At 46.1% G+C, this 27042-nt stretch overlaps 8 protein-coding genes across 8 annotated transcripts; 4 read left to right on the top strand and 4 right to left on the bottom strand.

Moving 5' to 3' along the window:
• Window positions 1-65: 65 nt before the first annotated feature.
• Window positions 66-2333, bottom strand: POJ06DRAFT_243810 (uncharacterized protein). Its single transcript, XM_056186412.1, has 3 exons — window positions 1718-2333; window positions 1506-1666; window positions 66-1448 (listed from the first exon to the last, which is right to left on the bottom strand). Exons 1-3 carry the CDS (start codon window positions 2151-2153, stop codon window positions 420-422), a joined length of 1626 nt encoding a protein of 541 aa, XP_056047623.1. The 5' UTR covers window positions 2154-2333; the 3' UTR covers window positions 66-419.
• An 85-nt stretch (window positions 2334-2418) lies between these two features.
• POJ06DRAFT_243804 (uncharacterized protein) lies at window positions 2419-6431 on the top strand. The gene is made up of 12 exons (XM_056186411.1): window positions 2419-2814; window positions 2874-3029; window positions 3085-3183; window positions 3234-3475; window positions 3526-3676; window positions 3739-3987; window positions 4036-4184; window positions 4232-4496; window positions 4553-4741; window positions 4791-5384; window positions 5434-5943; window positions 6004-6431. The coding sequence occupies exons 1-12, from the start codon at window positions 2701-2703 to the stop codon at window positions 6154-6156; spliced, it is 2871 nt and encodes a 956-aa protein (XP_056047622.1). The 5' UTR covers window positions 2419-2700; the 3' UTR covers window positions 6157-6431.
• A 10-nt stretch (window positions 6432-6441) lies between these two features.
• On the top strand, window positions 6442-7130 carry POJ06DRAFT_14458 (ER protein Pkr1-domain-containing protein). Its single transcript, XM_056184579.1, has one exon. The coding sequence runs from the start codon at window positions 6674-6676 to the stop codon at window positions 7004-7006; it is 333 nt and encodes a 110-aa protein (XP_056047621.1). The 5' UTR covers window positions 6442-6673; the 3' UTR covers window positions 7007-7130.
• Window positions 7131-7254: 124 nt separating this feature from the next.
• On the bottom strand, window positions 7255-10677 carry POJ06DRAFT_264992 (muts domain V-domain-containing protein; the record flags this gene model as incomplete). Its single annotated transcript, XM_056189038.1, has 8 exons — window positions 7255-7927; window positions 7983-8108; window positions 8157-8278; window positions 8330-8419; window positions 8467-8716; window positions 8766-9282; window positions 9340-10378; window positions 10432-10677. 8 exons carry the CDS (start codon window positions 10675-10677, stop codon window positions 7255-7257), a joined length of 3063 nt encoding a protein of 1020 aa, XP_056047620.1.
• A 2127-nt stretch (window positions 10678-12804) lies between these two features.
• On the top strand, window positions 12805-13923 carry POJ06DRAFT_243789 (S-adenosyl-L-methionine-dependent methyltransferase). The gene has a single exon (XM_056186410.1). The coding sequence runs from the start codon at window positions 13186-13188 to the stop codon at window positions 13849-13851; it is 666 nt and encodes a 221-aa protein (XP_056047619.1). The 5' UTR covers window positions 12805-13185; the 3' UTR covers window positions 13852-13923.
• POJ06DRAFT_243788 (Dopey, N-terminal-domain-containing protein) lies at window positions 13924-20157 on the bottom strand. The gene is made up of 9 exons (XM_056186409.1): window positions 19877-20157; window positions 19675-19796; window positions 19471-19614; window positions 19330-19410; window positions 17737-19281; window positions 15716-17674; window positions 14601-15658; window positions 14415-14541; window positions 13924-14356 (listed from the first exon to the last, which is right to left on the bottom strand). The coding sequence occupies exons 1-9, from the start codon at window positions 19956-19958 to the stop codon at window positions 14162-14164; spliced, it is 5313 nt and encodes a 1770-aa protein (XP_056047618.1). The 5' UTR covers window positions 19959-20157; the 3' UTR covers window positions 13924-14161.
• A 529-nt stretch (window positions 20158-20686) lies between these two features.
• On the top strand, window positions 20687-22747 carry POJ06DRAFT_279678 (trafficking protein Mon1-domain-containing protein; the record flags this gene model as incomplete). The annotated part of the gene is made up of 3 exons (XM_056189832.1): window positions 20687-21704; window positions 21780-22004; window positions 22056-22747. The coding sequence occupies 3 exons, from the start codon at window positions 20687-20689 to the stop codon at window positions 22745-22747; spliced, it is 1935 nt and encodes a 644-aa protein (XP_056047617.1).
• A 760-nt stretch (window positions 22748-23507) lies between these two features.
• On the bottom strand, window positions 23508-26940 carry POJ06DRAFT_264988 (uncharacterized protein; the record flags this gene model as incomplete). The annotated part of the gene is made up of 2 exons (XM_056189037.1): window positions 23508-26527; window positions 26583-26940. 2 exons carry the CDS (start codon window positions 26938-26940, stop codon window positions 23508-23510), a joined length of 3378 nt encoding a protein of 1125 aa, XP_056047616.1.
• Between the last annotated feature and the right edge of the window lie 102 nt (window positions 26941-27042).

Below are 27042 nucleotides of genomic sequence, written 5' to 3'. Positions count from 1 at the left end.
GTAATAGTTGGCTTGTGTAATCTTAACCCGCTACAGGCGAACGTAAATAATCACAGATCGAGAGATAATTATACCAACATTGCTGCATCCACCTCCGCATTATATTTTATTATTATATAATTTGTAAGTCAAGCAGAATTAAATCTCAAAACTATGTATAAGATAACACGAGTACAATTCGGTAAAAATATTGCCGCTTAGAAAAGAACGCCGGGTCCATCCTCCCATCGTTGTCCGCAATTGTACCATCCCGTCCGAACACCGTCCCCTCCATACTTACGCCAACACTCCATACTGCCATTATCATAAGACTCGGTGCGTCTGTGCCCCCGGACTCATCGTGTCTGAAAACAAATTAATTGAAGACATATCAACCTATCGCAAGGGGCCATATAGATGAAGCCGGTACGACGCGTCAATCACACGCGTTCCCACGACGAGGTCAAGTCCTGGTGGGTACTTTCTGATTCGGAGTTATATGGTGATCCGCTAATCGCACTAGAAAGTGGAGAATCAGGAGTCTCGTCAGGAGCCGGATAGTGACTGTCAGCGTTCTCCATGTGAACCGTTCTCATATAACTAGAACCACTAAGACCCGGGCCGGAATTGGTAACGCCCAAGACCCACTCCACGGCGGTCTCGGGAAGAATTCCGCCCAGGACATAGTACAAGAAGCTGCCCTTACCGACAAATTGAGTGCGGCGGAGCGCACTCTTGTCGTCAGACGTCAAACAGTCAAAAATGGCAATATTGAGCTCTTTGAGCGAGCTTCCAGACGACCGGTGGGAGGTGCTAGCAGTCGAGACAATCGACGAAGCTGTGCCGCTAATGGCACGAACCGCCGACGTGTAAGCCCTCCCGTAGATACTTCGAATATTTTCAGGCCAAGACAAAACATCTGCGCGAATGGAAGTATTAACTGATCTATATGGCGAGGTCGCAGGAGAGTAAGATCGGACGTGAGAAGCCGTCGGAGTACACGCTCCACGCCCAGAGGAGCCCGATGGCGCCATAAATGGCGATGACGGCCCCGACGAGTAAGTTGACGGGACAGGAACCGACATGCTAAAAGATCCGAGACGCATGTGAATAAACGGAACGCCTTGAGGAGCCAGCTCACGCTGCATGCACAAGGCGAACGAGCTCAAAGCCGCGGCAATGACACATTCAGGAGCATGGAATGGAGGACAAAGTGACGGAAGAATTGACGGTGTAAGCAGCAAAATTCGAGAATTGTGCCGACGCACAAGGGGAATAAATCCTTGAGATAATAACGACACGGATCCAACAATCTTCGAATACAAGATGTCCGACCAATCATACGCACTAATAGACTCCACTGGTCCCGTAGGGTAGTAAAGATCGGGAAGAATAATCACGCCCGTAAGGTGTTGCTGCCTGTCGATGAGATCCGCAAACTTATCCACGGCAGCATTACGATCGACAGACTTCAAAGTCAGCGAATGTGGACAATCGAATCAATAAGGCAAAACGAGCAAACATACATCAGGACTAGGCATGATCAAGGGACGAATGTCGGGACTATCCTCTTTCAAAACAAGATGCTCTTCTCCGGGCTGTACGGTCATGAACACAATGAACCCACGACGCTCAAGGTCAGCAGCGATAATTTTGGCTATTGGTTCGCGTGGGGAACTTGCGAGAACTATATGATATTAGTCTGTACATTCAAATTCATGGAAAGTGGCGACGGTACCAACTGCCTCAATCCTAGCTCCATTGGCAGCCTTTCTCGCGTGACGCCTCCTCTTTTTCGCTTGAATTTTGCGCTGTGTATACGCATATCCGACGTATGCAGATCCCGCCACCCCAAGTACGACAGCACCAAACAGAATCTTGTTCCTGCCGACCCAGGTCGCAGCTTTCCTTAATGGAGACACAGGAGGCGTCGGAAGAGGAGGCTGCTGCTGCACGGTGACTTTCGAAATATGAATGGATGGAATTGACTCGACACCGTTTAGGATTTGGTCCTTCTGTACGATTATCCAATCCGCGATCGTCTGTGAATTCTCCACAATATCCTGAACGGTCTTATTAATCAGATCAGTGGAATAAACATTGAAATCATAGACCATATCCATAATAATGGATAACGGGTCGCGTGATGGAGGGCTGGGCCACGGATTCGACATCAGTTTCGTGCGTCCAAATTGAAGCCGCGACTGGCAGGATCAAACCAAAGCAACTCGTAATTCACAGTACTCTCAATATTTAATGACAGTTCCAAATACGTTCAGAGCAACCAACCAGATGGGATCGGCAAGTTAATTGCGTGGGATCGAAATGAGCTGTGGACTGACCATCGAAATAAGCTGCGCAGTGGGGGTCGTGATCTGCGGGTGCGGGCTGAGTGCTTCAGCCAAGTCATAGTGCGAGGCAAATAAAGTTGAGATCTATGGCTTCTCTTTCTATCTACAGCTCAAGAAGGCTAAACCTAAATTCCTCTTCATATAGCAGACCCCATGCCCCCATTTAACAAATGCGAGTGTATAAATCATCATGACTCCAGCTGGTCTAGGGTTCCTTATGACGTAGTGCCCCAGGCCCCAGTCGTCCCGAAGAGCAGGACAATAAACTAGTTCAACATCGCACGCCATATCCGAGCTGATTATGGCTTGGTTATTTCAATGCTCTTTAGGCAAAATGAAACTAAAGTAATTTTAAGTGAAGGTCACCGAGATGTCGCTTACATCAAGTAATGTCACTATTCCGCTATTCCGTAGTGGAATATTACGACGCGACAAACGGAGCTTGGAAATACCTGCAAAATATGAACGACTAGTCTTTCAGCCAGTAAGTGACACAGACAATTTACAACTGTCGGGGAAACTCCCTATTAAAAGTGTTCCTAGTCAGTTGTTCGAAAGGCTCGTACCAAAGATCTGAAGATTCCGGAAAAAAAATTCAATTCACATGAACCTCCAATCTCGATTCTACCTCGAAACTATTTTAGAACAAGGCTACGAAGATATACCCATTTTAATTACGTGTGGAATGGTGTCGTTGAGGTGCACTGCGTTAGTTTGAGTGACGAAGTACGTTGTCTTACTGACATACTCTTAGGACGTTTTTCACAGATGGAATCTAATGAATAGGAGAAACGTCGAGATTTCTTCGTCGGTGGCAGACAACGACCGCAGTAATGGTTGTGTTCACAACAGCGTATGTATCTACGGGGCTGGGATCAAGACGTGCTGCTAAGCAGGTAGCAGTTACCCCTCGGCACTCTGTTCGATCCAAACCATTCAAGTCATATAGATGATCATTCAGCGGCACCGAAGTTGCGGGAAATGTGCGCCTTGTATTTCCGCCGTTTATTTGACCGAGGTCTGATAGGGAAATGTAACGAGACGCTGTACTGGAGCTGCGAGTCACAGAGATGGTTCACAGAGCATGATGCTCGAAGGGTGTGGTTTAAAGAGCCATTTCAACTTGTTGTGAATATGAAATACAGGTGAATCATATTGAGTTGGTCATCTTGGTCTTCTGCTTACGAGGCTGCAGAGTGGAAATCGGGAAAGTGTACACTATAGACATGCAGCCTTTGACGCATTTTCCGGAAAAGATTCCTGTGACATTTGATCGGCTTGATCTGCTCTGGTCTGCTAGAGCCCTGCAAATGGTAGTGACGCCACAAACATTTGGAGACCTCAGGGTAATTTAGTTTGACTCGGATCGGGAAGCGTTTGCAGTTACATTAACAATTAGCTTGTCTAGCCATATATGGGGTTAAGAGTGGCACATCCACTACATAGAGGCGTGGAACTCCCAGTTATTTTTCAGTACAGTGACTCAAAACCTTTCACGAGATTGTTATGTCCAGGACAGTCAAAAACCGACTACGAGATTTGCTACAGAAACCGTCATTTAGGTATACATCTAGATCCTACCTATAATTCATATGGGTACTTTACCTTCGACTTCAATAATACTCTCTTCAAAGACCATCATTTTCAAAATCTCAAGGTAAACGATTAGATTATTTACTCTGATGACGTTCTTATCCTTGTTTAGGGATCTCATAAATTCGAAGTTTCCGGGGAGACATTGAAGTTTCTTCAAAGAGATCGTACACTAAACTTGCGAGTGTCTTCTTATGAGGGTAGTGTCCTAGTTTGTCCTGAGACAGGGGACCCTTTAGAAGAAAGAGAATGCGAGGTGTGGTATGTGCATTTACCGACTACTTGATAAATCCGGCTGACATTAATAGGCGTGTGAATCTGCCCAGGTCCACGTACGAGACAATCAACAGTGCGATATTTCCTCCATGGATCCACCCGAGACAGGTTCAACCTGCACAGTCACTGATAGTTGGATATAAGCTGTATCAGTCAGTACCTACAAAGGGCAGACGTAGAGCACGGCTTCCTTTGTGGCAGGTCACGGAGAAGGGTGTGCCTGTGTCTGACAAGTGGTACGCTGCCGCTCATAAAAAGGATATGGCTCAAAGGTTTGGCGATCACGAGTTTACTAGGGTAAAAGTTCAACAAATCGTGAACCGGCAGTTAAGTAACTAACTGGTAGACTATAGTCTCCTTGTGTGTTCTCGCCGCAATTTCAAAAGGTTATTTCGTATCTCGAAGTAGGCGCAAAGCCTATTCAGTACATAGCTTGCAGCGTACCAGAATTGAATGGCGAGGTTTTGCCAGCTATTGCCATACATTTGCTGCTGGGACACTCGTCAGAAATGATAAGAAACATTATAGTACATCCAGAAATCGTGAGCCTCCATGCTAAGTAACCTAACGTATCAGTCTAACCAGCTGCAGCACCCTATAAAGAAGCACGACAGTTCAGTCAACTTTAGAAGTGATTGGAGGCAAGATCTATTGAGTTTCGGAGAAGACGCCCTTCGGACGACTTTGATAGAATGTTCTTTGCACGATGATTCCAATTATGCCTCTCTTGGGAAGAGTCACATTTATACTTGTTCACTGCGAGTGTCGATGTTGTGGAGATTGTCACAATATTTCAATTATTGGATAGGCCGAAATCGCAGCGGCGTTCCTACCTATTCGATTGATTTCTCTAAGTTGAGTCTCCTTCCTCACGAGCAGTACGTTCTCTTTGAATTGCAGACTGTGATTGACAAAGTAAAACATCATATGAATGGATATGAACCAAAGAATGCATTGAATCATATTCTGGACTTCTTGGAAAATCGGTTTTACCGTGAATACTATCAGTTTCTGAAGACTGAGATTGGACAGCTCGTAACAAGTAGGGACGTGGATTTCGATTCTTCCGCCAATAAATTCAAGTTCTGGACTAGCGACAGAGGACTTGTAATAACCAGCGTTTTCTCGAAGATATTAGATTTGGTCAATCATTTACTACACCCGTTTTGGCCGCTTATCACAGATGTAAAGTTCTTAATTGAGCTGGTGACGCCACATGACTAACCTTTGTCAGTATATCCACCGCCATCTTCATTCAGGATCGAAGATGAAAGATATTGTCCTAGACTTCTATCCGCGGACGCACATTGCGGCGGCTCGGATGCTATCAGATTCAACTTATCCATTGTTTGTCACACCTGACACCGATATTCGTTATGAAGATCCGTTAATGGGAATGCCTGTCACTTCCGATATTGGATATCTCTCTGAAGAACTCCGATCAGGGGTCAAGGCAGCTTACTTGATTATGAAAGGATTTCAATGGCTGCGTCACTTAGGCAGGACACGCAGTTCCCATTTTGATGAGACAAAATTTCGGATTACTTCGTCAGAGCAGTTAGGGGAAACGGAGTTGTATCCTGATTTCACTTACCAGGAGGACTTGGCTGGCGTAGATTCCCACGCGTACGGATATGTGTCTGTCCAAGACCTCGACAATTCCGGACGGTATGCTGATGTGCTGTCGCGATACCGAACGGAGATTGCTCGAGCTGCCAACTTGACAGTTCTAGATTTTTTTCCGGTATGAATTGGCCCTAGAGTTAATATGGAGCTGTATTGTCGCTTACTGACTATTCAACAGCAGACCGCCGGTGTGCACGGAACATATAACGAAGCGACGGCAGCCAACGTGATGCGTTATTCGTTAAAGCTAACCGACCGGATCGATATCTCACTAGCTGTTGCCATGAAAGACGAGGACGAGAGTACCAATGTGGTCGTAGATATGGTATAATTTTGGGTCATCGTACTTGATTGGTGGTGCCAATCATATGACTTCGTATATAGGTTAGATGGAATGCAGTCGGGCTCATCCTACTGCAGATGTAACATATAGTGTATCTGGACTTAGAATGCATGTACAAATCTACTGAAAGTCGAGCGCAACGTATCACAGAATTCGGCTTTGAATAGCTATCACAAATATGGACGTGGCGACTTGTCAGCCCACTAAATTATGACACTCGACGCTGACAACTAAGTCCCTGCTGGGTCCTGTCAGTTCCGTGGTGGCCCGAGGGTCGGTAATATGTGGCGCGTGGTAAGCCTAGCCACGCTCGCTCATGAAGTATGGCTGTGCTGTATCTTCACCGATAGAATGCGTTCTGCCTACTCAATCAATTAAGGGTGACTCAATAGTATAGAAATCAATTGCGATAGCGCCAATTTACTTAGTTGCAAAAGTACCGTCCTTACATCATTACGCTTCGCTTATCATACTTTGTTCTTTGCTCTAAATTTCAGTAGACGCCATGTCTCAATTCTTCCAGGATCTTTGGGACTCAATATTTACTCCAGGAACGACACCAACTTTGGTGAGAGCTACGCATTATTCGTTTGCTGCCCTGCTTGTTACTCTCGTCGTTCTGTGCATTGCAACCTACAACAAGCACTTCTTCATCTTAACAGCTATTGCCGGTTGCCTTTGGGGCACTCTTACGTGGTTCATAGGCGAATTGGACAAAATGAAAGAGGAAATGGCGAAGCAAAATGCTCCGATCACAGAGGACATAACCGATAAGGTCATCAGCGGAGAGGAGGCCACAGAGGAACCCAAAACAGAAGAGCAAAAGAAGGATGAGTAGAGTTATGGAATAAATAGGGTGCGGATTAGGATATAGAGAAGGAACTAGATTTTGCGTGTGAACTTGTTGTAACATATGAAGAACTGGATGGAACTTCCTGTATATTTAATATTCACGTAGTTAGTGGAGTTCGAAGAAGTCATGGAGGACACGACATCGCATAGTGGCACTATATTTGATTACTACGATTACTACGGGGCACGGGCTGCAGCAATCGGTCAAATAGTGTTACGGCTCTTTCGCGATCTTTATTTTCCAGTTGCAAACGTGGGATCACTATCAGACATTTTCGCGTGCAGAACTCTGCATGCTTCACTCTTCCCATCGCATCTGCTCGGAACTACCTCATTCCCTCCTAATTGAGAATTTTCTAGCTTGCAAAGAGCTTTCTCTGCCACATCAATGGCGGCCGAAGGTACCCCTGCCAATTTGGCAACATGCAAGGCGTGTGACCTATGGTTGACTCCACGCCGCAACTTGTGTATGAAGTAAAACACCCCATTTTCATCCTCCTTGAGATCAGTACAGTAGCACGCTGCATGAGGCAAGTCCTTAATCATTTCAGCCAAGTCATGGAAATGCGTAGCAAACAATGTACGTGACTGATTGACATGATATAAGTGATGAAGACACCCGTACGCAACGGCGAGGCCCTCAATTGGCGTCGTGCCTCGTCCTATTTCGTCCATTATCACGAAGGATCTTGACGTAGCGTTGTTCAATATATTAGCAGTCTCTAGCATTTCAACCATGAACGTCGACTCGTCACGATACAAATTATCAGCGGAACCGACACGGCTAAAGATTTGATCCACAATTCCTAACTCGGCAAAGCTGGCTGGAACAAAGGACCCCACTTGAGCCAATATATTCATCAGTGCATTTTGCCGAAGAAAAGTGCTCTTACCTCCCATGTTCGGTCTAGCAAGCCGTTAGTCACACCGTCACGCATCTTCTTCGCGCAGAATTTACTCACCCAGTTATCAGCCATAATCTTTCTGCAGCTCCCAAGAAGCAATCGTTCGGTACAAACGATACGCCTTTCTCCTGGAGTCCGTATTCCACAGTCGGATGGCGTCCACCGATTACATTATGAGCAATCCTACGAAAGTGAGCAACAAACAGGAACCTAAGACCATTTTCATCATACCCATTATGAAGAACCGGCCGGACAAGCTTGCGCTCATGGGCAAGAGTAGTGAACGAGCACGCAACATCGAGCTCGTCCAGTACTCGAGCATTACGCCTTATATGCGACGTACGTTCCAATACCTAGACATGCATCAGGATGTAAAGTCATTAATGTATACATAGTCTACATACAGTCTGCCGAATGCTGTGAAATATTTTCCGCTCTTCGAATCGAATCAAAACCTTGTACGAATCTATGCGATTACCAATTACAGTCCATTCCTAGATATTAGTCAGCATGTACGGAGTAGCAAGAAGTGAATCCATACATCCAAATGATAAGATCGCGTATTTTTCCTAGATATGATGCATCGTGCAGTCGTATTACCATGTATTGTCTCAGTTCCTTCAAACCATGCAATATCTTTTCCAGATGCATGGACATAATACCCCAAAGCCGGCGACCACCGTAGATCAAGGGAGGGTCCAAGATGATTCCGCAAGTCCTTCTCTAGCTGGTCCCGTGCGATGATGCCTTCGTCAAGAGATTTGTGCAGTCTCAAAAGAGTCCTCGATGCACTGAACGCTACGTCAGACTTATAGCCCATTATGACACAATACCACGTACTTGCGCTTCATTATTTCCATGGTCTCGATTGGTGCACCCTTTCTGGTCTGTGGCTTCCTCTTCGGCGCTTTCTCAATGGGGAGCACGCTACCTAGCCCATCCTTCGCTTCCATATACATTAAAGTTTCAGCCTCTCGCTTTTCTTCTGCAGATAGATGGCGTATAACCATGTCTTGATCAAACGCGCCCGATATTAGTTCCTCCAAATCGCTCAAATCAGTTAGTCTCCCTAACAGTACACCCAAGCCCTTCGATGCACTAGAATTCTCGGCGGCATTCGTTTGCACATGCTCCTCAAGCATCGCCCGTAGTCTCGCAGTGTTCTTAATAGATTGAAGTAAGCCGAGCATATCTTCAGCGTCACCCCGTCCTAAGGAGAGCCTCTGAAGCACCCGATTCGTATCGTGAGTACGTTTGAGATAAAGAATGACCATTTCGTGCAAATGCTTATCATTGAGGAACGTTTGAATTAAATCTTGACGTTGATGAATAGTCGCAATCGAAGTCGCGGGAGAGGCTACAGGTCGCGTATCAGTACAAGCACTATTATCAACAGACTTATTTGCAACCTTACAGAGCCAGTCGGACAGTAGTCTTGTTCCAGACTTAGTTACAGTCCGCTTGATTGTGTTCAATAAGCTTCCACTAGTTAGTTGATCTCGCAGCGTCTTCTTAATTTCCAACGCTCGTAATGAACTTGCGTCGATAAGCATATTGTCGACAGGTATTCGACGTACAGGGGCTTGCAACTTGATTCTCGTCCCTGGTAACATTTCTTTAACGTAATGCAAGAGAGCATTGCATGCGCTGAGTTCGTCATACTCGAGCTTGCTCAGGCGAGCAAGCTCAAGTCCTTCACCTTCGAAATATCCGCTCCATTCTGACAAGAACTTGCCACGTTCGGTTAGAAGCTCATCATCGTTAAGATCAGATGATACTTTTGGGGACCGTCCAGTCTCCGGAAAATTTTCATAGGTGATAAAATACTGTTGTTCCTCGATCTGACGAAACAGCTTCTGTTCAATTCCAGATTTCAGGCGTTTGTCAAGAAGAATTTCATTGGGAGATATACGTGCTAGATCACTTGTGATTGTTGCACTCGAGCTCACTTGAGTTAGAAAGTCTCCAGTAGAAAAGTCCAGCCATGCAAGACCAATATGAAATTTATCAGCCTCTGGATCTTCTATTCCATCAGACTGCAATTGTGGCGGCGACCTCTGACGCAATGATATGGCGAGGAGATAGTTATTCTGAGTCGGATCGAGAAACTTTTCATCGATGAGAGTACCGGGCGTGATGATGCGGCAAACCTTCCTAATGTACATATTATTTTTCGTCCTGGCGGAGTCAGGATCGTCGAAATTCCCAAGTTCCAAAGTGGCGGGATCACTATTTGTTGCTGTCTTATGTGAAGTTCCTGATTTGGCATTGACATTGGGAAACTCCTCGCTAATAGCAACGTACTTGTGTAACTCTTGAACAAGAACCTTAAGATATCTATCAAGATGCATAAATGGAAAGCCTGCCATAGACACTGGCCCATGAGCTGTCTTCTTCTTTGCCAGTCGCAAATTCAAAAGTGGCGCATACTCTTCAGCTTGATGAAAATAAAGCTAACAGCACTATTAGCGTCTTCGGCTCAGCAACACATCGGTAACTAATGTACCTCATAAAATGATCCTACTCTGGTGAGTAGTACGCAGTTTGGTAGCCGTTCCATGTTGTTTTTCGCATCATGCAGAACGGTGGGATAATTCTTATCGACCTTGTCGTCGTCAGCTACATGGAGAAGGGCGTCGATATCCGCTTGAGAATCTTCGGTAACAAGCAGCCCTTGCTCAAGTGAGTCACTATAGTATGATGCCTTGGACTTTCGTCGATTCGTTGTCTTCGAAGATCTGGCGGTAGCCATTGGCTTTTCGGTCGTATAGTAGCGAGAACCACAAAAGGAGATTGGAGTCACGCGCAGTCGGCAATTTAGACGTGCTAATGAAATGTTCGAAAACAAAAGCCATTGACAAAGTGAAGACCGAATAGACCGGCGTTTCAACGCGTCACATCCACGCGCTATCCGGCTGGGTCGATAATTCGGCGCTGAAGGACTTCGGAAACATACCGCGAGCGCGGGCACGAGATCCCGAGGATTCTTCATTTGTCGCGATATCGCACTCTGTTTACCCACCTCGAAGTGCGGTTAGCCGTCATTCCAGTGCACATGCAAAATTCGGTGTCACAGGTTGTCAGTTCCCAGATTTCAATTCCAGAGAATTCCTGGTCCTGGTCAACTAGTGAAGAGTTGATCCAGCGATGGTGGAGTTTAGACGCGACACTAACGCGTCCTTCCTTGGCCTCTCACTGTCGCGCCGTTAGTCGCGAGCCATCGCACGAGAAGGTTAGGGTTATGCAGCGTAACAAGCCACCAAAGTTCGGTGGACATGTAGGACGTCGTCCCCTAACTCAATGGCGGACAGCGGCACTTGGCCGGATTTTGACCGAACGGGGTACAACACCCTTGATTCTTGTGCCTCAGGGGCAGAAGCGAATCGCGTCCAATAAATTATCCAGAGCTACACTAAACGTCCACAGAGGCCCAGCTGATATGGAATCCTGGAGACAGCACTTTTTCAGATTCTCTAGAGGGATAAGAGTTGAGCTACCATATTATCAGCCCATATGGCACCATTAGTGTATCTCATCACTTTGGATTTTTACGACATAAAAAGTTACATACATGTGTCTGATTTGAATAATTAAATTTCATGCATCTACAACCGTTACGCTCATTTTATAATGACTCAGTTTAATTGGTAGCATTATTGCCACGTTCAGTCTTGTTGTCTCATTTACGCGCGCTGAGAATTGAGTGATTTGTTTATTCGAATCGCGAGTGCGGCTCAAGCTGTGAGTCCGGAACAGGATGCAAATCTAACACGCTCGAACGCGCCGCAAACACGCGTCGTGTTCTTCCTGTAATAATACAGAAGAGGACTTCGGTGTGGAGTGTATAGACCAGCATGGCCTGCCAGTTGCGCAGTTCTCTGAGATTGCCAATGGGCGGAACCGTCAGTGTTTGATCGCTGTCGACCAGTAATTAATTTATCGGGGCTGGCAGTTCCTCGTGATTTTGTTTAATTATTTAGTTCACGTGTCGGCTCGGCCATTCATGCAATTAATTAATATTTCACATTCGACGCGATGACTGTCTTGCCAAGACTCTGGCGTTACACAGATCGGATGCTTGTTGCGCGCTCGCCGACGCGTCCGTCGCACGTTTCCGCGACGCGTCAACAACGCGTCCCTGTCTCATCCACAATTCGCGAAACACTAAACGTCCACAGTGGCCCAGCTGATATGGAATCCTGGAGACAACGCTTTTTCAGATTCTCTAGAGGGATTTGCCAATAATGAGTGGTTGTTCGCGTCATTGCGGATCAGGAATCCGACACTGCCGGCTGCAAGACGTCTCTGTACTCCAATTCAGTGTAACACGATCGCGCTCGGACGTGGATTCGCGCCGTAGACAAAATATATTAATGACGCTTGCCAAGACTCTGGAGTCGCACAGATCGGATAATCGTGGTCGCAGGTTCTGTGCTTCTCGTCTGGTTGTAAATACGGCCATCTTTCCCGCTGCTGCTGGCCCCCTTCCTCGTCATCGTCTTACGGGAACATACTAAGTCGCCTGGCAAGCGACACAGTCTGCAGACAGCCAAGAGGGGAGCCTGTAACTGGCTGAGATCCTCTTCGATCACAAGCGAGTATACTTCAGAATTCCTACAACCTGGTCATTTGGCCAGCATTAATACTCGACTATGGGCACGGGGGATAAAGTATGGGCACGGGGATAAGAGGAGTCCTGACAGGCTCCTCTTTAATTCGATATGCTGATTTGCCTCGAACAAGGGTAACCAAGGATGGCGAGATCCAAGCCACTTGGTCACTACCAGTTCGGGGACGCGTACTCGACTGTGGGCACGGGGGATAAGGAACGGTGTTAGAATTTTCTCTATCACTATTATGTTCCTGTTATTTGTCTGTATATATATATATATATATATATATATAAGAGGCCAGTTACTTGGAGCTGGCCGTTGTTGCTTGTGACCCATGGCAGGGCGTAACCACCAGACATTTTTGTTGTATTTCTTGCTAACTTTGTATGTCTGGTCGGCCGTCTAATACAAGTGTGCATTCCTGACGGGTAAATTGGATAACCCTAACCTTCCCTTGCTATAGGTGTTAGTCGCGGTGACCGACAGAGGCCGGGTAAAAGTTCCGGCGAAAAAGCTTATATTCACCAGTTCAAGGCTTGATTTTCCTACGACATGAATGGATCTGGCATGGTATCATAGAGTATAGGATTAATGGAAGCTGTGACAGGATACAATTGCGGATAACAGCACCTGTTCAATATGTTAAGATGTTTCCCACTCCCTCGACAACCAAGCTCGACAGAGAACGAGTGTACGAGCCAGCGGAGGATTCATTTCTGTTTTTAGATCTTCTACAAGAAGAGCTACCATTCCTGCAGACGAGATTTGTCACAGCAAACAGTCCTGCACCATTAGTCGTCGAGCTTGGTCTAGGAAGCGGTATCGTCACGACCTTCTTTCATAAGAACATTTTGCCTGACGCGCTCTTTATCGGAACAGATATAAATCCGTACGCATGCCATATATCAAAAGAAACATCAAAAGAAAATGGGAATACGAGATATTTCGATGTTCTTAGAACGAATTTATGGGACGGTCTTCGGCCAGGATTGGTGGACATATTACTTTTCAATCCGCCGTATGTGCCGGATGTTGTCCTCCCTTCAATTGAGAACGCTGTCAAGACCGACGACTGGTTAGATTTTGCATTACTGGGTGGCCCTGACGGGATGCAGGTCACATCAGTTGTGCTTGATCGTCTAGCAGAGATTTTGAATCCCGTGCGAGGGGTAGCGTATATTCTGTTCTGCAGGAGGAATAGGCCATTCGAGGTCGCCAAGTCAATGCGAAACAGAGGCTGGGTAGTTGATATGGTGGACGAGAGGAAGGCTGGATGGGAAGTTCTTAGCGTCTGGAAATTTACAAAAAGTTAAATACTTTTCGATTACACATTGCACTTCAAAACGTTAGTAGAAATCGTTAATAAACTATTCGCCATTATGGGCTTTATGCACCGATTCTATATATAACATAATACTACCGCAAAACAGAAACCAGCTTAATTATGCAAGCAAAAAAAAGATCCCTCCTAAATAGCAGACAATTTAGACCGACCAACCAAAAGTACATAAGCTCACACAACAGACCAAAACCAAATTTAATGTCGTTATATCTTACTGTTTCGCGTCAACCCGACCAATTACTTACTGACCAGCAATACAAACGTAACACGCTTAGCTATTATCACGCAAACAAGTCACCGTAAACTTCATCTTCCAGAAGGTTGATGTCCGCCACACCGAGTGTATAGACTCTCTCGAAATTTGCAATACTCAAACGGCTGAAGAAAGTCTTCAATTCGACGATAGTGTTCAATTTCTGGCCAATTAACATGGGACGTCTCATCGCGCTTTCAGTCAACGAGACATTCAACGTATTCTGCACAATAGTTAGCAACCTGAACAAACCTACAATCAATCAGAACATGAGCACATACAACCGTCATTGCTGTACTCATTGGTACACCGAGAAGAAGAGACAGACGGTCAACCAGAGGTAGTGGACTAGCCTCAGCGTTCGGAAACACGGCTTCCAGCGTGTCCTTGATAAACAGCCAGTGATGTCTAATCATATGCATGTCAGTTCTGATATAACACAATCGCAAGAGTAATAAACAACATACAGCTGAAACTCTTCGGACCCAAGGACTAGAATTGTGTCAAGTAACTTGCATGCTGCGAATACACCCTGAAGATTCTCTGGACGTAGATTACTTGGGTCACTATTCGTCAACTCAGAGAATACGTCCTGTAGTTCTGTGTAGATAAAAGTCCAGAACGGAGGCAAATGAACTGGCGAAGTGCGCAGAATGATGGCTCTGAGACAAAGAAATACGTCGCTACGAATTGACTCGCGCACTGAAGAGCTGACAAGCTCTGACAGTTTATCTAGGGTTTCCTTTAGATTCATAATGAACTGATCCTTGTCGCCACACATATATGCGAAGGCAACTCGCCGTAGATTAAGGCGACGCATTATCGACTCCTGATCAGACCATCCGAAAAGTGCGTTCGTATTGGACGAATGAGATGAAACCCGAGCAATGAGATCTGGCATTCGTTCTTTGTCGTTCTTGAGCCACTGTCGAAGAATATCGCTCCACTTCGGTCGAAGAATTTCGCCGACAGTGAAAAACTTGCCATCATAGTAGGCGTCCGTCACTGATGTTTTCCATGCCTTTTCTGTGCTCGGAATTTTTGTAACTTGATACAGTACCTCTAGAACCGCGGCATTTGCACTTGATGGGAAGTTTTTCGACTTCAATGCGGGGGAGATGATGCTTGCACCTAGAGTTGTGCATGCAGCAAGTACCCTGTCGCTCTCTAGGAGGACTTTCTGCAAGTTAGGTACAACTTGCGCCAACGCTCGGCATAGGTCGTCTTGTGAAAACTTCGGTTTAGAACTTGGAGCTTCAGGCTTCTCGACAGGAGTTAGTGGCATGGTAGATGACGATGATAATGACAGTTGCTGGAACGAAAGTTGAGTCTGCAAAGCTGGTGGCTGTGGGCTTTGCGCAATGGTTGTGGCTGCGGAGTTCGTTACGGACGTGGGAGTCCGCGTACCCTCAGAGTCTGAGTACTTGTCCTTCTCGCTCGACGGCAGCGCAGATGGTTCTGGAGTGGCAACACCCGAAATCTGGCGTGCCGTCACAGCCGAATTAAGAAGTTTCAAGAACATATCCTACGAAATAACGTTAGAATGGCTCCACCAGCACGATCAAAAATCAGAACCACATACAGCTAATTCCTTTCTCAGCCTTCTCTGCTCACCAAAGTTTGTAAGGTCGACCTTACTCCCAATAGTAGAAATAAACACCAGCAAGCTAGGGAGCACGTGCCTATACAAGCCAACATTGGCCTGGGCATCTTTAACGAAAGCCATGCAATCCATCCATACTTCTTCAATAGCATCATTTTCCAGCGAGTGGACATAATCAACCAAGAACTCTAGCAGCTGATAATCTGCAAGATCCGTCGTCAAACTAGACTTTGCCGATGACTCTAAAATAACTGGATTAATTCTGCTATATATTGCATTTAGAATATATGGTAATGTAAGCTTAGGACGCGACCCATCCAAAACGTGAAGAAGCTTAAAGACAGGCGTGATGCGATGCAAATCGATAAGAGTCTCGAGACTCTCCAAAGTCTCAGTCATGTACAAGCGTTCCAAGATTCGTCGAGCTCGGTATTTCATGCGCGAAGAGATGTACATAAACGACTCGTTCGAGGCAGAATCCGGATCGTTCTGAGCGCCCTTTGCGATTTCTTCGCCCCACAACCAAATTGCATGACAAATTTTAATACAGTCCTGGAAACATAGTAGTACCGTAAGACGATTGTTGGCAGCTGCACTCCTTGCCTGGGGCGACTCGACCGAGAACACTCCTGAAATAACGGTCCCAAAAAAGCCAGGCTCTGCAGGTGCTTTCGGATTCGCAGTCTTGGATTCTTCGTCGAGAAGTTTATCATGCGCAGCAACCATGATGTGCTCCAACCCATGCATTAAGGCAAACAATGCACCTTCCGATCCTGGGTGTGAGGTCGATGCCGTCGAACTATAGACTACTTTCAATTCCTCAAAAGTCTTCTTAACCTGGCTGCAGAAACACTCGACTACTGGAATCAAGATCTGAAACAAAACATCAGAGAAAAATGGTAAGCAGTCCACTAAAAACTTCACCCAGGAGTCTAAAACTGGCTGGTTCTCATCGGTTGATATTCCATCAATGACACACTGTATAAGACTAGACGTAGGGGCACGGGAAGATGCACCATCAATTGAGGAATGTACCTCCACAGAATCTCGCAATTTAATAACACTGTCTTGGTGAATATTTGCATTTTCAGAGGTGCCGTCTCCATAGTTGACTTTCAATGTCCGGAATAAAACGTCTAATATCAAAGTTTGAGTGTAGATGTCATTCATATGCAGATTGGACGATAAGCGAGACGTCAATGCCTGTTCCACAGCTAGTTCTGGAGTAGCAGGCTTGTCTGGATTCATCAAAATGACATTGAGCAGCTGAAGAGCACCACGTAACACCTTTGACAGACTCTCGTGCAGCTCCGGCGAGCTATCCGGGGGAATATCGTACTTCAATGTTCGAATAATAACGCGAATGAAGAAACCTCTATACGAAGGATCTCCCTCTTCTAGCCCCATGTGCTGCAGTAAATTACTCCTCGATGCATCAACACTGATCATGTCCGTACCCAGAGATGCACAAAGGCTAGGCGGGCCCATTGACAAAATATTGGTCAACGTTTTCAAATAATACAAGAAGAGTTCCAGATCGTCATCCTCGCCGAACGAATACTCCTGACGTCGCAAGAACGGCAACTTCAGGATACGAGAAACCAAAATCCCATAGAGTCTATTCGACGTGGATGTAGCGCCAAGCATTTCCAGCCAAGCTAATGATATTGAACGAAGGGGAGAGTACTTGTCCTCTAATGAATCCAGCATTAACAGCAATGGCCTTGTCAAGATAGCTTCGAAATTAGCGTAATCAACGCTATGAGCCCAAAGATTGATAAAAGCATGGCCAGCTTCGGGTTTCTCGTAAGCCTCGGCAACCAAGTTCGAAATAGCGGCTTCAATCCTGTGATCCTTGCATTTGCTCTGCAGATCCCAAAGTGATGTCACAGATTCCACATGGAACTTTCCAGTAGGTATGCTCAAGTAATGCCAATGCTAATGCAGAAAGTCAGCCAATTCTTACACAGTATGCACCATGAGGCAACCATAGAACTTACCAATTCAGTGAAACTGCGAATTGATAAGTCAATCTCTTGCCTCGTCATTCCGTTTCTTTCAATCACGACACCCAGTAGCCGTGTAGCGCCATACAAAACCTTGAAGGGAACATATAAAGTTGGGGTCAATCCCAATAATGCCTGTACCAAAGAATCGTTTCTCCATGTTGTTTCTCCAGGGATCTTTGCGAGTAGATTAACCGCAAAAATGCAAACATCTCCAGCATCGGGATCAAGATCATTTACAGTGGCTGTGACCAGTTCTGCGGTTGCGGTGAGGAGAATCCACGATATGGTGGCTGGTAAATACGGTGGAGTAGACGGATCATCTGGTGAGCGTTTGTAGAACTGTGAAATGCGCTCTAGAGTCTCAGCACCATTCAACGACTGCATCTGTGACTGGGCAGTAGGAAGAAGAGCCCGAGCAGGGATAGCTTCCAAAATTTCACTGGCCAGCTCGAGCCAAATCTTCCGGTTGATAGATGGTACCTGCTTGCGGAGGATGAACAATGTCACTAAAATAAGTGGTAGGTGAACAATAACCATCTCCTCTTCGCGTACGTTAAATGTTCGAACAATAAAGAGCAAGAGATCTAAGTCGTGCTCTGTGGCAATAAGCTTGAACCCATCACTCCATATATTACTCGCCTCCACGCCGTCAAAGAAAGCGCTGGCACTCTTAAGGACTTCCTGATAGTGGGCATCTGATCGCGCCTCCTCCTTGTACCTCCTGACACTCCGAACAATAGGGATCAAAACTTCGGGAACAACCAAACTACCAACTTCCCATCGGTCCATCAAACTCAAGCAAATACGATATGGCCTAGCTCGGGAAATGGGATCGGGTGAGACTGATGATATAAGTTCATTGAGACCATTAACCAGAAACGTAAGCCCAAACTTGCGAAAGTACTCAGAGCGACTTAGCGTGGGGGTAGATTGAGACTGATCTACAGACGGCTCTGGGCCCAATAACCATGTCCATAATCTGCGATTTAAGGACATATCACGACGTAGAACTACAGACGATGCTGATATAATAAGTTGAGTGAGATCATATGACGTCACGAGATTCTGCAATATTCCACTCTGCAGTTGTAAATTGCGGACAAGCAACTCAAGAAAGCCTCTCTGAACAAGCATCTGCTCGTCTTCGAGCCCTTTTCCCAAAGCTCTGACCATAAGACCAGGCTCCGGTGTTACAATTGCCTTAAGCTCATCAGACAAAGATTCCAACAAGGCATCTTTGGTCTTATCATTAGTTATAACACTTAACGATGGAAACTTTCTAGTGGCATAAATGATCGCACCGAGGCGTCTATCATCCGAACTGAGTATCACTAGGAAGAAGCATTGCCAAAAGTATTGGTCGTCGGCAACGTGCACCCGAAAGCGGTCAATTAAATTTAGAGTGTCGGTAAAAGATTCGCTGGTCTCGTCATCAATTCCAGGTAAGAGCGCAAGTAACAGTGGGCGCACAATTGGACGTAATGACTCTGCTGGAATTGGAAGAATGTAGGACTCCATTATATGTAGCAAATGTGGCTTGATCGCATAAGTAGAAATCTAGAAACTCGCACGGCTAATACACACCTTGACATTGATGCTCGCGTAAGACATCAATGGTAGTAATCCTGGAATCCAGATATGAAGTTCACGGCTCAACTCATCTCTCTATTGAGGCAGATTAGCAATCACTGAAGAATTGTAGTATGATGAGCTCAATTAACATACTCCTAGCACTCCAAATATATATCCATATAGCTCTAATGCCTTTTGATGAACACCTGAAGGCAGATTCGGATGAAGGGATTGTGCAAGACGATTGGCGATGATAGGCGAGTATGGGATCTGCTGAGCAGTGTGGGATTGCAGTGCCTGGGTTGAACGTAAGTCACTAAAAGAGGCACTTCATCGGCGCGATTGTATGAAACATACTCTCAGCAGTTTACCAAGAAAGGAGATATAGTCCGCCCATTCCTCGACACGCTCGAAAAGCGCGAGTGCTTTATCGATATTCGCCGCATAGCGCTTATATTTCGGATCCTTCTTACGAACGGCTAAGAGAATTAAAGCCGCCCAAGACAACATACTAGAGTGAAGGCAATGAAATTCAACGCCTCAATCTACTATTACTTACAATCGTCTGACTTCGACAAGATGAAGGGAAGTGGCGATATAGTCTGAAGGATCGAGGAAGTGGATGGTGGAGTAGGGGCCATGCTAGACTGCGTTCCAGCCGGGTCGAGACGAGTGCACACCAAGTACGATCAATTGGAAGAAGTAGGGAAATAATAGGCTTGCAGCAAAAGCCGCGAAGTACGCGGAAAATAGAAACAACAAGATCAGATGCGACGAGGAGGTGCGAGAAGAGAGCGATCGCGTGCACGAATAGGCGAATGGTTCAGACGGGTTATGGTTCTCCTGGAAGCGCTTCGCGATGCGTGACGGTTCTTGTCATTTGGCGGTGTCGACTGCTGTTAGTTTTAGCTTATCTCTCCTGCGTTCCCAGCAGGAGCGCCCAGTGTGGCGCAAAATTGTGGCTGAAGCATATTGTTTCTCGTTCAAGGATGCCTTGCTGGCAGCCGTAATGAACACCAGAGAGAGAAATACATTTGTAATTAATTATCCGGAGAAAATTGTCTGTTTCCCAACCCCAAGTCCTTTGTAATTATATGATTTATATTATATAGTGGTCTGTACGACGCAGAGGAGGGCACGAGGGCACCTCCCCGGATTCGCGGCTTTAGAAGGGTAAGGGCTTCCAACTACGGATATCGGGCTTGGCTTTTCGGCTACATCCATGTTTTTCTCTCCTGCTTCCCACCAGCATTGCGCAGCACGAAGAAATTTGCTCCACATAAAAAGTCTCTGTGAATCTGGGTAGATTCTGCTTCTGCTATTTGCCTTGCACATCTGGCGCGAGCACGATCGCTGCCGACGACACTCAATGGCGGCTGAGCAGCCGTCGTTAGTTGTCTCCGCGTTTGACCAACTGGCGATCACGGCTGCCACGCAGCCACCCGTACCGGTCGAACACACATCACTCGCAGTTATTGAAGACTATATTCTTTCTCCAGATGTACTGGAGGAAACAAGTAGGCCAGCCTCACCTACTCCTTCACTAAATTCTGCTTCCCATTCGCACCCGTCCGACCTTATTGGTCTTTCGAAAGCATTTCCCGTTCGGCTACAGTCCAAGCCGACAACAGCTCTGTCGTCCTATTCCGCTCCCGTCTCTAATGGTATCGGGATAACTGCGTCGGCTACAACTGCTGCCTCAATCGCCACCGCGACTGCTGTCGGATCCCCAGCTTCAAGCGCCTCATCTGTCTTGTCGGCACCGACGATAGCTATAGATGCTGTTCGCTCACAACATCAAGGCTCAACTGCTGGCTTGCCGGATATCAAGTCCCTCTTAGGGAAGATTTTACATGATCATGACCCATCAGGCAGGCCACATACTGCTACGTTCAACAATTCGTTCATAGAAACTGATGTCGACGATGACTCTATTACAGTATTCGATGACTACAACATACACAATGAAGATGACGACCGAGTATATGACGAGCTGGAACGTTTTCTGTCCCAAAAGAAACAGTATTTTTTATTGTCGTACGCCGGAAAGCCAATCTTTTCGATGCATGGAAATGACGACCTGATCTCGTTACATATGGGTATCATACAAGCGCTGGTGTCAGGTTTCGAGCAGCCTTCTGAAGATTTTCCGTCCGACAGTACACCCGATACTTTACGATTTTTCACTGCCGGAACGACGTCTTTTGCTGTCACTGTTGATGACCCATTGATCTTGGTGGCTATCAGCAAGCTTGGCGAAACCGAAGGTCAATTGAGGACTCAACTCGATGCGCTTCATACACAACTACTGTCAGCATTGACCAAAGCTCAGATTGTCAAGGTATTTAAGGGACGGACAAATTTTGATCTACGCAAACTTTTGGATGGTATGCTACGCAACTAAAGGCAACTCCGAGATATCTCGGAGTATATATGCTGACATGTGCTGACTTTGAGTACAGGAGCCGAGACGTTTTTACGTTCGCTGACTCGCGAGATGGCGTTCGGATCTCCAGCTATCCTCTTGAATGCAATTGAATGTTTGCGGTTAAGAAATAGTGTCAGAGATCGTATAAACGTATCTCTCTTAAAAGGGCGAACGCCATCACTTCTCTATGGGCTTGTCATGGCGGACGGCCGATTAGTAAGTGTCATTCGCCCAAAGCGCCATAGCTTGCACCCGCCAGGTATGCTTATACGTCAGATGCTCTGAAGTATTCTACGACTAATTCAAACAGATCTTCAAGTTATATTCTCAATGCTTTTCCATAACGCAACCTTCCATGATGGGCGTGAGCATTGGATACCCGTCTGCTTGCCGAAATTCAATAGTCGCGGCTTCCTTCATGCATACATTGTTTTCTTCCGGCCAAAAGTTGCACTTGTACTTATCAGTGCTAATAAGGACGCGTTTTATGAATTACGAAAGGCAAAGGAAGACATCCTAGAGAATTTCACCGAGGAAAACTGCATGGCGCCCATCGACACGGCAGTCAAACTTGGACGATATCGGACGGCCGATATTGGGGCGCCAGCGATCCAGCATTTTCTTTACAAGTCACGGTCGAATGTCCAGTTCACGATGCCAAACTACGAGCCACACTTTCCAGATCGCAAGTCACAGCATGAGCTCATGTGTTTGTACAGACGACTACATGCGGCAATTCATACCAAACATACTCATCTCAAGGTGCTGTATATTAGCCGAGGCAGCGCTATTGCACTCGCGTGGGCAACACATTCGTTTGAGATATACTGTGTCGCCAGCGAGCAGACATCCAAGGCGATCCTTGCACAGGGGATGGATGCCATAACAGCATGGATCAAGCGTGAAGAGAGCAGACTTTTCATATCTAATGGCGCTGTAAGTGGACTTTCTTTTTCGTCCAAGGACATATTTGCTTTGCCATCATTTGCTCTATATGCGTAGATTTGTGTAGTTCGTATTCAGGGTTACGGACGAGATACATCAACTGTATTGAGTGTTCAGATGTACTCAGATGTGACAGAGTGCTCAGCTACATCTTGAGAGGCGATCTTTGTGTACTAAAATTGTTATTATTTGGTTGTTGTTTCATTGATTTTGGCTCTGAGTTTTCTAGGCGTTCGGGATTTTGTTGGAAATTGACAACTTGGCTAATGTATTCAGGTGTTTTGATCGCGTGAGTTGTTTACATAGTTGAGAGTTTACTCCTATCTTGATAATTTGGGAGACGCGAGGTTTGCAGTAAGATACAAAAGCTTCAGTTATTTGATGTTTAGTATTATAGCAGACGCTGGCCATGGTCATAATTTGGTTTTCAGTCAATCTTGGGTTTCTGGAGTTGTGAGGCCATTTCTATGTAATTTCCCTGTACATTATTATCTTGCGTTCATTATATGATAGATGTTGTTAGCGATAGGTGGCTTTTGTAGTGGGTACGCGTGTCTATATCGTGGGTCTCACAGTTTGAGGGATTAATAGTTTCCATGAGCAAAATGATTGTATATACATTGTAACTACAGTTCTACGACGCGGAAACCCTATGCAACCACATTACAACAAAGACACCGTTATGAATACAAATAGATAGCCAACTCATACGTATGACACTAACTTTATTGCTGGCGCGTCAGGAAACGACAGGAAGGTTAGCAATTGACGGGCCACGTAACAACCTTAGAACATACCAGGTAAATTAACTGAACCTCTACAATGTGCGTGACCTAAATGAGGTCGTGGTGGCTGTTTTGTTGATCCTCCTATATTGCCCCTTTGCCATGCCAAACCTAGGTCGACTTGTTTTGTTCAATGCCTTCGTGGGCTTCGATTTTGTTGCTTTTGATTTCGATACAGTGGCGTCCGGCGCAGAATTGACCGGCTTCGGTGGTGGCTTCGACTTTTTTGCGCCTCCACCTTTGAGAAAGGTCAAGCTTAGCCTCTCGGTGCCAGATAAGAAAAAAATTGCTCGACTTCCAGCTCGTAAATACGACGCCGCGTAGCCTGACCTATTGACTATCGCAGACTCCTTTAAAATGCTCTGAGCAACTAAGTGATGAAATATCCGTTCCATATCTGTCCGCTCCACATCCTTCCCTGCTGCATAGCCTGGAGCGTTATTGTGGCCGGCACCCTGTATCTTCGCAGTCCTTGCTCCTCGGAAAACATCCATACAATGCAGCATCGTAACATTGTCATCTTGAATGGCCAGAATTGTCCGTATAATATCTTTTGTTATCTCAGTAATATCGCGAGTTTCAAACTCACACACAGCCGCTATTCGGCAATTGTCACACTGGTTGCGGCAGTCCTTGGAATCAAACTTCTCGTTGAAATATTGTAACACTTGATGCCGTCTACAATCTGTTTGATTCTCACAATACTGAAGGACTTGCTTCAAGAATGTTCTCTGCTTTTCTTTCGTGTCATAATCGATATCTTTGTCTCTGTCGATCATAGTCATAATTGATGTAGCATCTCTATATGCATAGTAAAGTATGCATTCTGATGGCAAGCCATCCCGTCCAGCTCGTCCAGTCTCTTGATAGTAGCCTTCCAGATTGCGCGGCAACGTGTAATGAACGACAAACCTCACATCGGCCTTATCAATACCCATACCGAAAGCCACGGTTGCACAAATTGCCTGATACCTTCCTTCCTGCCACCCAATCTGAACCTGTACGCGCTCTTCCGGGTCCATACCGGCATGGTAGTATGTCACTTTGAGCCCAAGCCTGTTCAGTTTTGTCGCAGTCTCCTCGCACGAATTCTTCGAGTGACAGTAAACTATGCCTGACTTCCCCGGGTACTTGACTTGCATCAGCTCTTTAATCTCTTCCAGCACATCCCGTTGCTTATCTCGCACCTCGTAGTAGAGGTTCGGCCGGTTAAAGCTCTGCGTAAACAACGCACAACCTGTGATGTTCAGATTGAAAGCAACATCAAGTCGTACCCGTTCGTTTGCTGTAGCCGTTAGTGCCATAAGAGGCACATTCGGGTAGTCTTTCTTAAACTGTCCAAGTTGCTTATAATCCGGTCGGAAATCATGACCCCATGAACTAACACAATGAGCCTCATCAATAACAATTCGAGCCAAACAATCCCTCTGGTACAGTGAAGATATCACATTGCGCAGCTGCGAATTGGTTGTCAGCATTTCCGGCGAGACGTAGAGAAGCGAGAGCTCCCCACTTTTCAGTTGCTGAAATGTGTTCCTTCTTTGGCCTGCTTCCCCACGAGAGCTGACCATGGCTGCGCTGATGCCCTTTTCCAACAGATGCTCTACTTGATCTTGCATTAAGGAAATCAAAGGGGATATGACGATAGTGGTGCCTTTAGTCTTTCCACCATAGACAAGCGCTGGCAGTTGATAGCATAGAGATTTTCCACCACCGGTAGGCATCAGCACAAAGACATCCTTCCCTGACAAGGTTGCATTTATAGCTTCTAGTTGATTGTGTCGGAACCCAGGCAGCTTGAAAACGTTCCGGAGAACACCGCAGACTTCTCGGGACCACTCATACCGCATCTCGGCATTATTGATATCGCCGTCAGCTAGGTGAGCCATTTGTTTCGCAGGATTCATATAGGCATTACCAAAGTCGGCATCGTCGACACCGAGCACCGTAATCCGATTCGAAAATGCCGCTTGTGTGGAGGGAACTTGAATCTCGGGCTCGTCATCGACGACAGTTAGTGGCTTAGTGGGCGAACTACCTATATACTCCGATCCAAGGTCCATATCAGGTCCCAGGTTAATTTCGTCATGAATATCAATAAACGCATTTCCGTTGGTTGTCGGAGTTTCCTCGTAATCGCCACTTCGTTCTTCGTGAAAGTCGGGGTCGTAATCGCCAAGTTCAGGTGATGGTAGTGATTCCAAATACACGCTGTCATCTCTGTCTTGAAACCCTGTAACCTGCCGTTCCTCGTGCTGCGGACAGGCCTGATAGTATGTTGCTGACTCTGGACGACAGCTGTTCTCGTAATTTCGTAGATTGGCCTCACATGTCTGCCAGATTCTATGCACTCTGTTGAACTCGGGCATCAGTTGTTCGCATTCTGCCTTTCGCTCGGTTTCAGGCCTCGACCAATCCGTGGCAATAGCAAGACTCTGTTCAAGAATGGCCATACAGGTGCCCATAACAGACAGCAGATCGTTTTTCAAACTCTCCTGCATTCTTTTGTCGACCGATATTCCGTCTTCCATGTTCCTTTGCGGGAATCTTGAAGGCTGGGTCACGACGACGTCTTGCCCTGTTGAAGCTATCGTGGTCGCAAAGGACGTAGAAGCAGCTTTCTCGTTAACATTAACTGATATGTCATCAGCGAATATCTTCTCCAGAGCTATTTCAGACTGCTCTTTGGTATTCACCTCAGCCAAAAGGTCAGGATAAGTTCCAGGGACCATGTCCACGTCAAATTCATCGTCGGAATCCGGAATCTCGTGCTCAGTAAAACTCGCAGCCGCCGAACGAACCTGCGGAATAGAAGAGACTCTGCGCTGCGCACCTAAGTTGGCGAGGTTTTTGATGGTTGTTCCGGCACTTCCCTTCCTCGGCCGTAGTCTTTTACTAGGCGAATTCCTAGGCGAATCTCGAACACGACGAAGAGGAGGTTTCTCTATTTCAGACGTGTGGTCTATATCCTCGATGTCATCGCTTGAAAGGTCTATCGTGAGAATACGCGATGACGGTTCCGAAATGACTTTCGACGCTGGAGTTTTTAATTCTGTGATCAATTTGCTCATTAGCTCTAAACCCTCTTTATCCAAAATATCTATTACCTTTCCGAGTATTCAGAACATTGCAATTTGCAGGAGTCAATGGCCCGGTAATGGAGGCATTCTTAGCGCTGGAGATTGGCTCGTACAAAAGAGCGTCAGTGTGAACCAGACTTCTGCTATGCAATTGTGACGAAACAGATCTGTCTCTGTCAGCGCTCAATAATGGCCACGCAGGCATATCTGAGCTCTCGGCGCAAGCTTTGTCCTCGACAGCCTTTGGCAGAAGCTGCAATATCGTGCCGGGGATCACTGAGACGCAGACAGTTGGTGCAATATCTACGACCTGAGGAATGTGGGCTTTGGCGCCTAGCAGCCACTGGATATGGCTTCTCAGATTATTGTCAGGAACAAAAGGCATTCATTCAGTGCCCTCGAAACAACGTAGGCTTTCTCCAATTATTTGAGAGGTGGACTCTGTCGGGAAGTTTCGTATGCGATTTGTTTACATTGACTCCCTAGG

Source organism: Lipomyces tetrasporus (genome assembly GCF_029532465.1).
Source record: "Lipomyces tetrasporus strain NRRL Y-64009 chromosome Unknown POJ06scaffold_1, whole genome shotgun sequence".
In the NCBI taxonomy this organism is placed as follows: domain Eukaryota; kingdom Fungi; phylum Ascomycota; class Lipomycetes; order Lipomycetales; family Lipomycetaceae; genus Lipomyces; species Lipomyces tetrasporus.
This window is presented reverse-complemented; position numbering and strand designations above follow the sequence as displayed.